General features: G+C 48.0%; 1 protein-coding gene across 1 annotated transcript; it reads left to right on the forward strand.

Annotated features, from left to right (window-relative positions):
• The first annotated feature begins 8,125 nt into the window (after window positions 1-8,125).
• VAMP2 (vesicle associated membrane protein 2) lies at window positions 8,126-11,938 on the forward strand. The gene is made up of 5 exons (XM_081029953.1): window positions 8,126-8,265; window positions 8,767-8,887; window positions 9,370-9,528; window positions 9,624-9,675; window positions 10,267-11,938. Coding segments are annotated over exons 1-5 (351 nt in total). The 5' UTR covers window positions 8,126-8,263; the 3' UTR covers window positions 10,284-11,938.
• The last annotated feature ends 542 nt before the right edge of the window (window positions 11,939-12,480 follow it).

Raw genomic sequence — 12,480 nt, forward strand, 5'->3', positions numbered from 1 at the left:
ATTAACACAAATACTTCAACTATTTGTTTCTTGGTCAACACCGGAGGCTTTGCCGATAGCATCAGAAATAGGTTTTCATTTTATTGTTAAATTTGTGGCTTGTTAATCAGCATAAGCCAGTCACAAAAAGAAATACTGCTTGGTCGTACTTATATGAGTATAAAAGTAGTCAAATTCACAGAAACAGAAAGTAGAATGATTTCTAGGAACTGCAGGGAGATAGGGTGGGGAATTATTAAGGGGTATAGAGTTTCACTTCTGGAGATCGCTCACACAACAGAATGAATGTATCTAACACTACTAAACATACACTTTTAAAAAGGTTAAGATGGTAAATTTTGTTATGTATTTTTTAACTCAATTTAAAAAATAAATAGATAATTAAAAAATAAAAATATCCCTGGGGAAAAGAGGGATTAGTCAATAAAAGAACATCTGAGTAGCCATCTGGGGAAAAATATGGATCAATACCTTATATTACAGATATCAAAAATTACAGTGTAAAAAATAAAACTGTAAAAGTACTCAGAGAAGCCTTGACATTTTTAATTTTTATTTTGAATAATTTTAGACCTATAAAAAAACTGCAAAAATGGTACAAAGTTCCTCTATACCCTTCACCCAGCTTCTCCAAATGTTAACATCTTGCCTAGCCATGGTATAGTTATTGAAACCAGGAAATTAGTGTTGATACAATACTATTAAATTATCTACATGTCTTATTTGAATTTTGCCAGTGTTCTAACTAATGCCCTTTTTCTGATTCATGATCTAATCCAAAGTTTCACATTGCATTATGATGTCTCCTTAGGCTTTTCCAATCTGAGACAGTTTCTCAGTCTTTTTTTTTTCCTTGATATACTTGAAGAGTACTGGTGAGTTATTTTGCAGAATGTCCCTCAGTTTGGATTTGTCAAGTGTTTTCTTGGTGACTAGATTGAGGCTATGCATTTTGGGCAAGAATACCACAGAAGCTACATATACACAATGGAATACTATTCGGCGTTAAGGAAAGATGATATAGGAGCATTTGTGACAACATGGATGGATCTTGAGAGTATAATGCTAAGTGAAATAAGTCAGACAGAAAAAGCAGAGAACCCTATGATTTCACTGATATGTGGTATATAAACCAAAAAGAACAAGACAAACAAATGAGAAACAAAAACTCATAGACACAGACAATAATTTAGTGGTTACCAGAGGGTAAGGGGGTGGGGGGTAGGTGATGAGGGTAAAGGGGATCAAATATATGGTGATGGAAGGAGAACTGACTCTGGGTGGTGAACACACAATGGGATTTATAGACGATGTAATACAGAATTGTACACGTGAAATCTATGTAAATTTACTAACAATTGTCACCTCAATAAATTTAATTTAAAAAAAAATGTCAATTAAAAAAAAAAAAGAATACCACAGAAGCAAATAGTGTGGAACAGGGAAGACATTTCTAAGTATGATAACAAGACACAGAAGTCATAAAAGAGAAGACTGATACATTTCAATATATATTAAAAATGTTAAAAGTACACATGGCAAAAAAAGTCAGCAAAAGTAAAAAGATGACAATCTAGGGGAAATATAATTCATGTTGCAGAGAAAGGGCTAATTTTGATACATAATAACCTCCTTCATATCTATAAGAAAAATACCAACAACCCAATTAAAAATGTACCCAAAAATGTGTGTGGACATTTTACAGAAAAGGAAACACAAAGAACTCTCAAATACATGAAAAGATGCCTAATCTCTTTCACCATAAGAAAAATGCTAATCATGTTTACTCGTAACATATTTGTAATGACCAAAAAGTTTCATATAGCTGGAGAGGGTATGGGTTTAAGTAAACAAACCTCACCTGTTTGCTAGTGGGAGTAAAAATTGGTAACATATCCATAGAGAGCAATTTGGCAATATTCATCAAAATCAGTAAAAATCACAAATACCCATACCCTTTGACCTAGGATTTTCATTTCTAGGAATAAACCCTACACATTTGCACATACTGTTAGGTGTAATGGAAATGTGTAGATTATTCTTTGCAGCTTTGCTTATATTGGCAAAAGATTGGAAACAATCTAAATGTCAAGGGAATTGGTTAAATTATATTACAGTGTAATATTATGAAGCCAGGAAAAGAAGCAAACTTTATACACTGTTACGGAATGATCTCCAAGTTACATGACAAAAATAAGGCACAGAACAGTTCATATAATTTGCTTCCATTTGTGTAAAGAAATGGAAAGCTGTGTGCATGGAACACCTCTGGAAAGAGGCCCAGGGAACTGGGAGAACTGGTTGTTGAGGGGCAGAGAAGCTGGGTGACTGGGAGACAGGGTGGGAGAGTGACTCTCTCCATATGCTCTTTTGAACGTTTGGAATTTGAACCACATACATTTAAAAAGAAAAACATACAAACTACAACATTTTTTAAAAATGGGAGACTGCAGCTGTTTATGTTCCCTGTCTGAAAATGAAGCTAAGTCAGAGGCCAGCAGAGCTAGAAAAGGAGAAATAGATCTCTGCTGACATCATGTGAGCACCTGGATCCTGCTGTTCCATTTATGTTCCAGTTACGTGAGCCCTCAGATGCTTTTTGGTTTAAATCTGTTTGAGCTGTGTTGGCAAGTGTCTTGATTATTATGCCCATCAAAGATCTCTCATGTGAGTTTTTTTTAACCTTTATTGAGATATAATTGACAAACGTACTGTGTTTTAATGACCTTTTTTCTTGTGTGTTATTGCAGCTCCTAATGCCAGCAGAATGCTTAGCATTGTAGTATGAAAGAGCCCTCATGCAACAAATAAGGGAAATAAGGCCCAAGGAGAAAACCATTTGCTTGGGGACATCATGCAGATAGGGAGAGGTGTGACTAGAATGCAAGTCTCCTGGCTGTTAGACCAAAGCTGACTCAATTACAGGAAGTTATTGAGCATCCACTACGAGCTAGGCTCTGGGCTTGGCGTGTGATATGGTGGGAAATAAAGAAGATGTGGCTTCTTACCAACCATACTATCAGAAGGGGGACTTTCTCCCCCAAATAGAGGAGCTTGTTAACCCCAGTGAATCTAACGAATGGAGGGTCAGAAAGTGAGGGTTTGGGACCAGGGGGTGTCTCTTATCTCCTAGTCCGAGAGGGTAAGCCTGTGTCTTGTCCTGCCCACACAGGGCTCTGGCATGTGGCTCCCCCACCGCCCATGCCCACACTACCCTGCATCCCACACTACCTTAAGAGCTGGGCCTACCTGCTGCAGTGACAGGAGTTGGGTCCCTAGCCAAACTGATAACAAGTGATCAGGGTTTGACCAGCCTAATCATGGCTGTCCTCACTGGAAGATTGGGCACACGGGTCCTGCTCAAACCCATCCTCCCCAAACACGTGCCTGGGAGTTCACTATTAGCAGTCCCCGGCTATCCTGGGTTCTCTAGGAAAACACTCTTCACTCAGTCTGTAGTTCACCATCATTCATTCACTATTCAGGTACTTGTACAGGGAGAACTACACAGATTAAAAGATACTACTCTATCTATATTATGTTTTATATTTTAAAAATCTAGAGATACTCTATCTGAAAAAAAGTTGATTAGCCAATTAAAAAAAAAAAAATGACCCATCAAGGCTAGGTTTCCCCAAATGTAAAATCAAGACTTCTTAATTCATAGGATTGAGGGTTGATTGATCATGGCAGGTATTTAGAACAACATTCCTAAGCACTGTTGTAATAGCAAAAAATAAACAGCAAAACTGGAAACAGCCTAAAAAGCTGGTCCTTGAGAAACTAGTTAAATAAACTGTGGTAAGACTTCTGTTTAAACATGAGCCATGAGCTCATGGCCATGAGCATTTGTCTTCTGATGATTGGCCATGATTGGCCATGAGCATTTGTCTTCTCTTCTTTCCAAACGTTAACTAAGTAACAGGAGAAGAGTCAAGTGTAAATCAATAAGTACCAAGAGACCAAGAGAGAAGACAGCTGCAGACCAAAGATTTCAACAAGGCTTTGGAGGCTGGACAGCAGCCAAAGTATGGTGACAAACCAAGTAGGGCAGAAGGAATCAGGAGGACATGGTGCCCGAAACCCTGTGGGTCTCCAGACCCTGGGTCCAACCTGGCTGAATGCAGGGGTGGCTGAGAGTTTGTGTTCAGTGTTAAGGCCCCTGGGGCTCCCTCCCCTTTTACACCCAAGTCACACATACCATTGCTCCCTCTACATGCTCATTTCCAAGGACGCTTTGAACTTGGGGACACCAGGCCCAGCAGAGGTAAGAACGGAGGCTAGAAACAGGAGCCCCCAGCCTGTCTCAGATCCACTCCCCCATCAAGGGCAGGGGATGGAGAATGAACGATATTGTTCTCTCAAAAATCTGAATGGCCCCAGAGAAAGCCTGCCACTGATCAACACTTGAGAGAGTCCCCCTGAAAAGCAAAGCTGATATGATAGCCAGTGAATGCTCCTTCTGCCCCCCACAGCTTTCACTCATCCTTTTGGTGGCTTCCTATTAAATATGAACAAAGTATCAGCCAGCATTTGAGGAAAGTCTCTAAAATGAAAGACACTTCCATATACAGCATCACAAAAAAGAAAACAAAAAAAGAGCCAATCAAAGAAATCTGGAAGAAACAAATACTAGGGAGCAAAAGTTAAAACAAACAAACAAAACCGATCATTGGAAAGTAAAACAAACAGAAGGAACAACTCAATAGTCTGTTAGCATTTGTATTTTTAAAAAGGAAAAAAGAATCTACAAGTATGGTGTTTCCCTGAAATAAGACCCATCTGGAAAATAAGCCCTAGCAGATTTTTCAGGATGACATCCCCTGAACAGAAGCCCTAATGCGTCTTTTGGGGCACAACTTCATATAAGACCAAGTCTTATTTGGGGGGAAACACGGTACTTACAAGACTGGAGACAGCAAATGTGTCAGGTATGGGTCCTGAGCAGCTCAGAACCAGGGTTCGTTGTACATTCCTTGGTACCTTTTGAATTTTGATTGTTACCTATTACCTCGTTTAAAATTTAATACTGAATTTAAAAAATATCCTCTGAGAGATGAGAGAAGATACTGCATTTTTTGAAATGAAAAAAATAAAATAAATATAACAAAACTTTTTTTTCCCAAAGAGGAAAAATATATGAAACTGTCCAGAAACTAAAACAAAAAGATAAATGAGTTGAAGGGGGACACCAAAGGAACCTCAGCTTTATGTGTAATGTTTTAATATTTTGCAAGGAGAATGTAGTCATATTATTTAATTTAAAAACTGAGCACATGTGGCAATCCCTCTGAAGCCTCTCGCACACAGTAGGTCTCTGGCAGTTTCTCTTCCCTCCAGATGAGCCCAGGGCTTTAGGCAGCCCCAGAGCCTCCCTGACTGGAGGACTCCGCCAGAGGTTACAGGGTTTGAGCAGTTGACTGTCATGGCAGTGACGCCAGCCCCTTGGTCCCCATTCCAGGCAGCATTCTCGAGGGCACACCTCTTCTGTTTCTAATTAGAAGGCTTTGATTTACAAGCTGCATTAAGGGACACACAAGGTCTCTGAAATTATAATTACCAGTTTGGTCTTGTTTAACTCGTGTGGATGGAGCAAGTTCATGAGTCAGTGTGGAAATGACCTAGGCCCCTTCTATCCCAACTTTTCAGTCAGTTGTGTTAGAAGAGGAAAAAAAAAAAACCTTTATAAAAGGTTTTCTCTGGGTCACCTACATCAGAATCACCAGAGTAAGTACTTGTTACTTACTTGTTAGATGTGTACTTAGGCCCCCTCCCACATCCTTTAAGCCTTGGGAGTGGGGGCCAGAGATTCAGCTGCCAACCCCTGAAGCAGGTAAATGTAGAAACCAGATCTCAGTTATGCAAATATCTTACCTTATTTTTCTTTAGTTCGACTTACCCCTATTTGGCTCTCCATTCTACCTGCTTGCAGAAAACATTCTTTTATTTATTTCCAAGTGAGCTCAGTCATCCCACCCCTCCCCCTTTTCCTGCCTCCACCATTGATCTAAATTTGGGGAGTTCCTTAACACCAAAGCACATGTTTGTGGGGGCCAGGATGAACTGCTCAGAGTCCTCTCTCTGAGATAAATCCTCATGGTCCCTGCCTCAGTGGATCACACTTGCTCTCATTCCTCCTCTGCTGCGGCTGCCCCCAGCATCCTGGAGTGATAGCAATATGCCAGCTTTCCAAGCCACACCCCATGGCCTTGGCTGCCCAACTTTACTCTGGATTCTGTCCCTTTCATGTCCTGGATTTGGCCATGTGGGAAATGGGGATCACTCCTAAATTGGTGTCTAACGTCTTGTCCTCCACTAGCTTCTCCACAGCTAGTGCAGGGTCTTTGGTCAGAGTAGGGAGGCTCTGTCTGTTTGTACCTCTGTCTAATTTTCCCTGTCCTAGACACAGACACTGCGGCTTTTGAACTTAAAAGTTAGAATTTGGTCTTTTTGTTCTCTGGCTAGAAAGTAGTGTAGCTTCAGGGCCTGAAAGCCAGAGCCAGCACCCCACACTGTGATCTGAAGCCCTCATGGAAGCCACTCTATTCCTCCTTTTCACATAGGCTGAGCCACCAGACATTCTGTATTAGTGAGTGCACAAGGACCAGTGAAGTGGCCGCTCCTAGAGAAGGAGGGAGCTGACAGCATCTTATCTTAGACCCAGCACCCATGTTCTCTTCTCACTCACCTCTCCCAGACAGCTGGGAAATGACACCTCTGGTGACACAAGCAGTCCCCAGGCTTCTGTTGGGAGGGAGTGGGGCGCTGCAAGGGGGAGGTTCTCACCCCTGGGAAGCTGGCTCCTGTTTGTCTCAGAAGCCAACACCAGCCTCCCCTCCTCCCCTTCGAGGGATACAGTGAGCACCCCCACTAGTGCTCCTAAGATGTCTCCTCCTTCATTCTTGAGACTTGTCTTCACCCACCACACCGGTTAGGCAGCTTACTTGGTCCTGTCTTCTCCTGGCTGCAGTGTCAGGCCTGCTGGGAATGAGCCCGGTGGGCATGTACAGATGCTGGGTCTGTTTAGGAGGCGTAAAGCAAGATCAGTCAGGGATGAAAGGGGCCTTGGATAAACTCCTCCACCATGTTCCAGAGCAATCCATATAAGAAATGTATATTTAGAGCCCGTACAGCTAATGTATTTTGGGTCCAGAGACAGGACAGGAACTGTCCAAGGTCACACCTAGGAAGCCAATCAGCATGTAAAGTAGTACCACGTAACCTGGATACTGCAGGCACCCCCCTTGCCTACTGTTCTTTCCACCTAAAAAAATAAATAAATAAATCCCAAAACAAAACAAACAAATAAAAAACTGTCCCTTTGGGCCTAGGCCCTGCGCGTGGAAAAAAAGGCTGAGCCCTCCTCCTGAGGCCGGGCTAACAATGGGCCAGAGCTAGGTTTTGGCCAGTTTGCAGCCATCATGTGAAGTAGCCCCAGGAAGCAGCCTCAGAGTCCTCCTCCCTGGGGCCCTAAGCTTGCCCTACCTCAGTCGGGCCTGGCTTGCCAAGTAGCCCTGGTCTGAAGCACCCAGTTGTGAAGTGGAGCACCTTTCACACCCGCAGTGACTTGGCTGGGGTGTGGGGGAAGAGCCTGCCTCATCTCCTTTCCTTCATACCCCCTACTCAGCGGCGGGGCGGGGGGGGGGGGGGAGGGGGTCTCAGACGTCCTTCGAGACATCCACCTGCGGGGTGATGGACTGGTTCCCAAATGCCGTCACTCCACTCCACCTCGGCAGCAGGGTCCCAGCTATTCGCATTGTTTCGGGATCGACACCTGCCTTTTCTAATTTTCCACCTCCAGCCCACGCCAAGGGCTAAAGGCGGGTTACCAGGCGTTGGGAGTTGGGTGAAGGGTGAAACCTTGAGCTGTGTAGAGTGCAGACTGATTGAAGTTTCACTATAGGAGGGAGGACGTGGTTTGGGGGTGAGAGGTGCCGTGGGGTGCGAGTGGCAGAGGCGTGGGGACGGCTGTGCGGGCTCTGGTCTAGCAGGGTGGGAAAGCAGCGGGCGCACGGCAGCCGCAGTCGACGGGCTGCGGCAGGTGCAGAGGCTCAGCGGGCACGCCCCGCGGCCTGCCGCGCCCCGCCCCCACGGCCCGGCTCGTACCAGTCGCCACTGCGCCCCGCCCCCGCCCCCGCCCGCAGTGCCCGGATGTGGGTGACGTGCAGCCGCCATCTTCCCGTCCCCGGGAGCCAGCGCCAGTCGGAGCCAGCGCGAGCCGCCATTCCTGCAGCTGCCAAGTCCTGCACCCGCTGCCCCCGCCATGTGAGTCGGTCGCCCTTGCCCGCCTCGGGCTGGCCTGCGCCCGGCTGCCGCCCTGGGGCCGGGGCCCGGGGTTCGGCTCGCGTCCCTCGCTCCCCGAGGCCAGGCCAGCGCCCGTGACTGCGCGCGGGCAGCGGGAGAGCCCCGCCACCCGGGCTGGCCGCGCGGGCGGTGGCCGCGGGAGGAAGTGGACCCGGCGTCCGCCCGCCCCGCCCCTGTCATCGCTGCCGCCGGTCATTTCGGGTCGACCCTGGACCAAGTCTGTGAGGTCGCCCTCATTTGACAGGCGGGGAAACTGAGGCCTGGAGGGGGGAAGGGGCCCCACTCAAGGTCATGCAGCTCTTCCGCGGCGGGGCCAGACGGAATCCAGGGCTCCCATCGGCTGGCTTCCCACTCGAAAAGGAGGAAGGGAGGGACGGCTGGATGGACAGGCGGATGGGCGGAGTCCTGGCTGCGGGGCCGAAGGCTCCAGGCCCTGGGTCTGAATCCGTCCCTGCCCCTCAGGTCGGCTACCGCTGCCACCGCCCCCCCTGCCGCCCCGGCTGGGGAGGGAGGCCCTCCTGGGCCCCCTCCAAACCTCACCAGTAATAGAAGACTGCAGCAGACCCAGGCCCAGGTGGATGAGGTGAGTGGAGAGGGGGTGGGGGGAACCAAAGACGGTGGGAAGGGCGCTGAGGGTTGGCAAACCAGTGTTGGGGGGTCCATCTTGGGCTGGGGGTGACGGTAGTTCACATTTATGAGTTTTGGAACAAAGACATACCGTGCCCCATCCCTGTGAGCATGCACTTGCAAGGGCCTGGGAGTGTTAGCTTTGCTAGTCCTCCGGTGTTTCAGCCTGGGCAGGAGTGCTCCGGCGATGGGCAGGCTACTTGAAACTGGATAAATAGAGGGTGCTGCTATGACATCTGAGATGTCTGGCTATCAGCATGCCCCTGATGTGTACTTCTTGCATGTCCCCAGGTGTGCTAGGCTTGTTCTGTGTGTGTCCTTGGCATGTTAGCCTGGCGACATCGGGGTGCATGTTCCATATGTGGGCATGGTGGTCGAGGAGTGCCCTCATTGAGGCGGGCCTTGGCATACCCCCTGCCTCGTGGACCCCTCCTCCAGGTGGTGGACATCATGAGGGTGAACGTGGACAAGGTCCTGGAGCGGGACCAGAAACTGTCAGAGCTGGACGACCGTGCAGATGCACTCCAGGCGGGGGCCTCCCAGTTTGAAACAAGTGCAGCCAAGCTCAAGCGCAAATACTGGTGGAAAAACCTCAAGGTAATGGTGGAGGCACGTGGGAGGGAAAGTAGGAGGACTGGTGGGCGAATGGGGAGTTTGTGGCCTGTCCACTGACCCTCTCCTCTCACCCACAGATGATGATCATCTTGGGAGTGATTTGCGCCATCATCCTCATCATCATCATCGGTGAGTAGGGCAGGAATGGCTAGGGCCCTTTCTTTGGAGAGGTTTCCCTATGAGTTCTGGGTTCTGAAGGTCATTAACCTAGTTTTTACTATTCATCAAAAAGCATATATAGCTGCCAATGGCAGTTCTGATTCATCTAGAGCTCCAAACCTTGATTTTGTTTAGCCTGCGTTTTGCCTGGTTCTGGGCAATTCTGTTTAGATTTTTGGAAACGAGAGCTAGTGGATCCCCACTACTCCCTTGAGGACTCTTTGGGCCTGAGAACCCTGAAATTGGGGAGTGGGAGAACAGGAAAGGCCCATAGGCTTGCTATATGGCTAGGAAGCCAACCACCGAATTATTTAACAGCTTGTGGTCTCAGAGGCCGAGAGGATTTGGGGTCTGTGGCTCTAAGGCCATACCATAGGCTTGAAGAGACCTTGGAACCTCCTGTCCAACCCCCTTGCTTTACAGGGGAGAACCCGAGGCCCAGAGGGGAAGGGATGTCAGTCAGCTGGGGAGTGGGGAGGATGGGAGCAGGGCCAGGCCTGACACACTGCTTTCTCTCTCTTTCTCCCCTCTCCCCCTTCATCCTTCTTTCCCTCTCTACAGTTTACTTCAGCTCTTAAACCCCCGAGGAGCCTGCCCTGCCCAGAGAAGGGCCTCTCCCCCCCATTCCCAGCTGCTCCTCCACCTCTCAGCCATATCTTCCAGCCCCCATCCGTGTGTGTCTGTGTGTGTGCCCCCCCTGTAAATAGCCAGCTGTTATTTATACATATATAATATTATATATATTTGGTCTGTTTGTAGTTTTATTACTAGAAGATTTTTCCGGTTGTCCTTAACACCCCTTCCTGAGGTTCCCGTCCTTCTTCCTCTTTCCCTCCTTCCCAGTCCCTCTTTTCCTTACCAGCCCCGAGTCCCTTCATTTGCATCTGCTATGCAATAGTCCCTCTTCCTCCCTTCTTTCCTTGGACTTAGCTGACCCTTCTACCCACCCTGGCCTTCCCCATACCCGCACCCCCCCTACAAAAAAGACAACAAGCAATTGTCCAGGCCTCCCTAGGTGCATTGGCTGTGCATCATTTGGGAGGCTCTGAGACTGGCCCCACTTGGTCCTATGAATCCCAAGGTCTGGGAGTTTCCAGCATGTTAATTAGCATTCATTTGCACACTGACATCCCTTTTGGTTTCCTTCTTTTTTGTTCCATCACTTTGTTTTTTCAACCCGTCTGTTTTTTGTTTTGTTTTGTTTTTTTTACTGAGGAGTTAGTCCCCATTGGTCACACTTTCATTTGCATGACATTACTTGTAGGTGGTGGGGAGCCTGGGCTTTTGGGGAACCAGGCTGCTCTGGCCCCCAGAATCATCCCCTCCTACCCCCGCTAGTCTAGTTTGCCTCCCCTACCCCCATTTTCCAAGCCTCTTGTCCCCTCCTCTCCCGCCCTCCAGCTGGTGTATACGTGTCTTGGAGTTCAGTGTGTTATGATGGACCAATAATTCTGCCACTTAGAGTTTCTCCCCACATTCCTGATCCCCAGTTTTCATGTGGGGCACTCAACTGACATTCCCATGGGGTCTCCCTCCCATCTGACTGATCTGCCCCTCCTCCTCCCACCAGGAGAGTTGGGGGTTGGCCACAATCTGATATCTTTTGGGAGGTGGCTGCCAGTGTGTGAGGGGTCATCACTGCCTTGGAGAGGAGTGGAGCAGGGCAGAGAATCTCCCCAATTCCTGCCTGAAGTCTCCTCTGGCCCCACCCCTGCTGGGGGCTGGACTGAAAACCCTCCTCAGTTTGGGGGGTGTTGCCTCCTTCACTGCCCAGCTCCTCTGACTGCCCTCGCTGAATTCAGAGCGTGGGTACTAGTCACTGCCAATGTGTGTGCGGGACTTGCTGAAAGATGGGGATTCTTGCCCCTCTCCATGGTGGTCCAGCCCAGAGAGAGAGCTGTCTCCTCTTTAGGTGAAGTGATAGAGGAAGGGTCTAATGTCTTTTTAAATGGCACAATTTTAGGGGTTTAAGGGTGCAGTCCCTTAAACTGTCGCTAGAGGGGACCCCCCCCAAACTTTCCCCCACACTCAAGGTGTCTGTGGAGGGGGAGCAGGGAGATCTAAGCTGTGGTGTGAAAGGGTAGGGAGAGATGCTGGGGGTGGGGGTGTTGTGCTCTAGACCCCCCCCATATTATCCCAGTGTCCCCTGCCCCCCTTCCCTCACCCCATGCCCCCAATTCTGTGGCGCATCCAGATTGTGAAAATGTACAATAAATGTGTAATGAGTAACTAAGTGGTGTCTGTTCTAAGGTCTTTTCTTAACCAGTGGGAAGAGTATTGGGTCTGCAGATTTAACAGGAAGGTTGAGAAGATACATTGGGAAGGGACTGAGCTTTTGCTGGAGAGGGCCTGACCTTGGACAGGATGGATGAAGTGTGATTCCCAAAGTGGCCACGTGGGGGGGCCCACCAAGAGGAGTTAACGGGAATGGAGATGACACACATGGCTCACCCTGGTGAACCCTGAGGTGTGGGCTTCCCAGCTTTCCCTCCCTTCTCCTTTGCCTGGAAGCAGGTTCGTGCTGTTTGTTGGATCCCTTTTACCCCTTGATTTAACTCCTATACCCTGTGCAGTCGCTCCTGTGGTCATTTACTCTTTTGCCTGAAGTAAATGGCCAACTTTTGTGAAACATCTCTTCCCCTTTGCGCCTGACACAGTGCCAGCTGTGTCCAGAAGGGGTTAATAAATACTTACTGAACAAATTGGCGCAGGGAGACCGAGCCGAGTGTGGTGTGGAGCTGGCTATAGATGGCCTGTTACCCCTGCACTCTGCTG

Source organism: Rhinolophus hipposideros (genome assembly GCF_964194185.1).
Source record: "Rhinolophus hipposideros genome assembly, chromosome: 20".
Taxonomy (NCBI): domain Eukaryota; kingdom Metazoa; phylum Chordata; class Mammalia; order Chiroptera; family Rhinolophidae; genus Rhinolophus; species Rhinolophus hipposideros.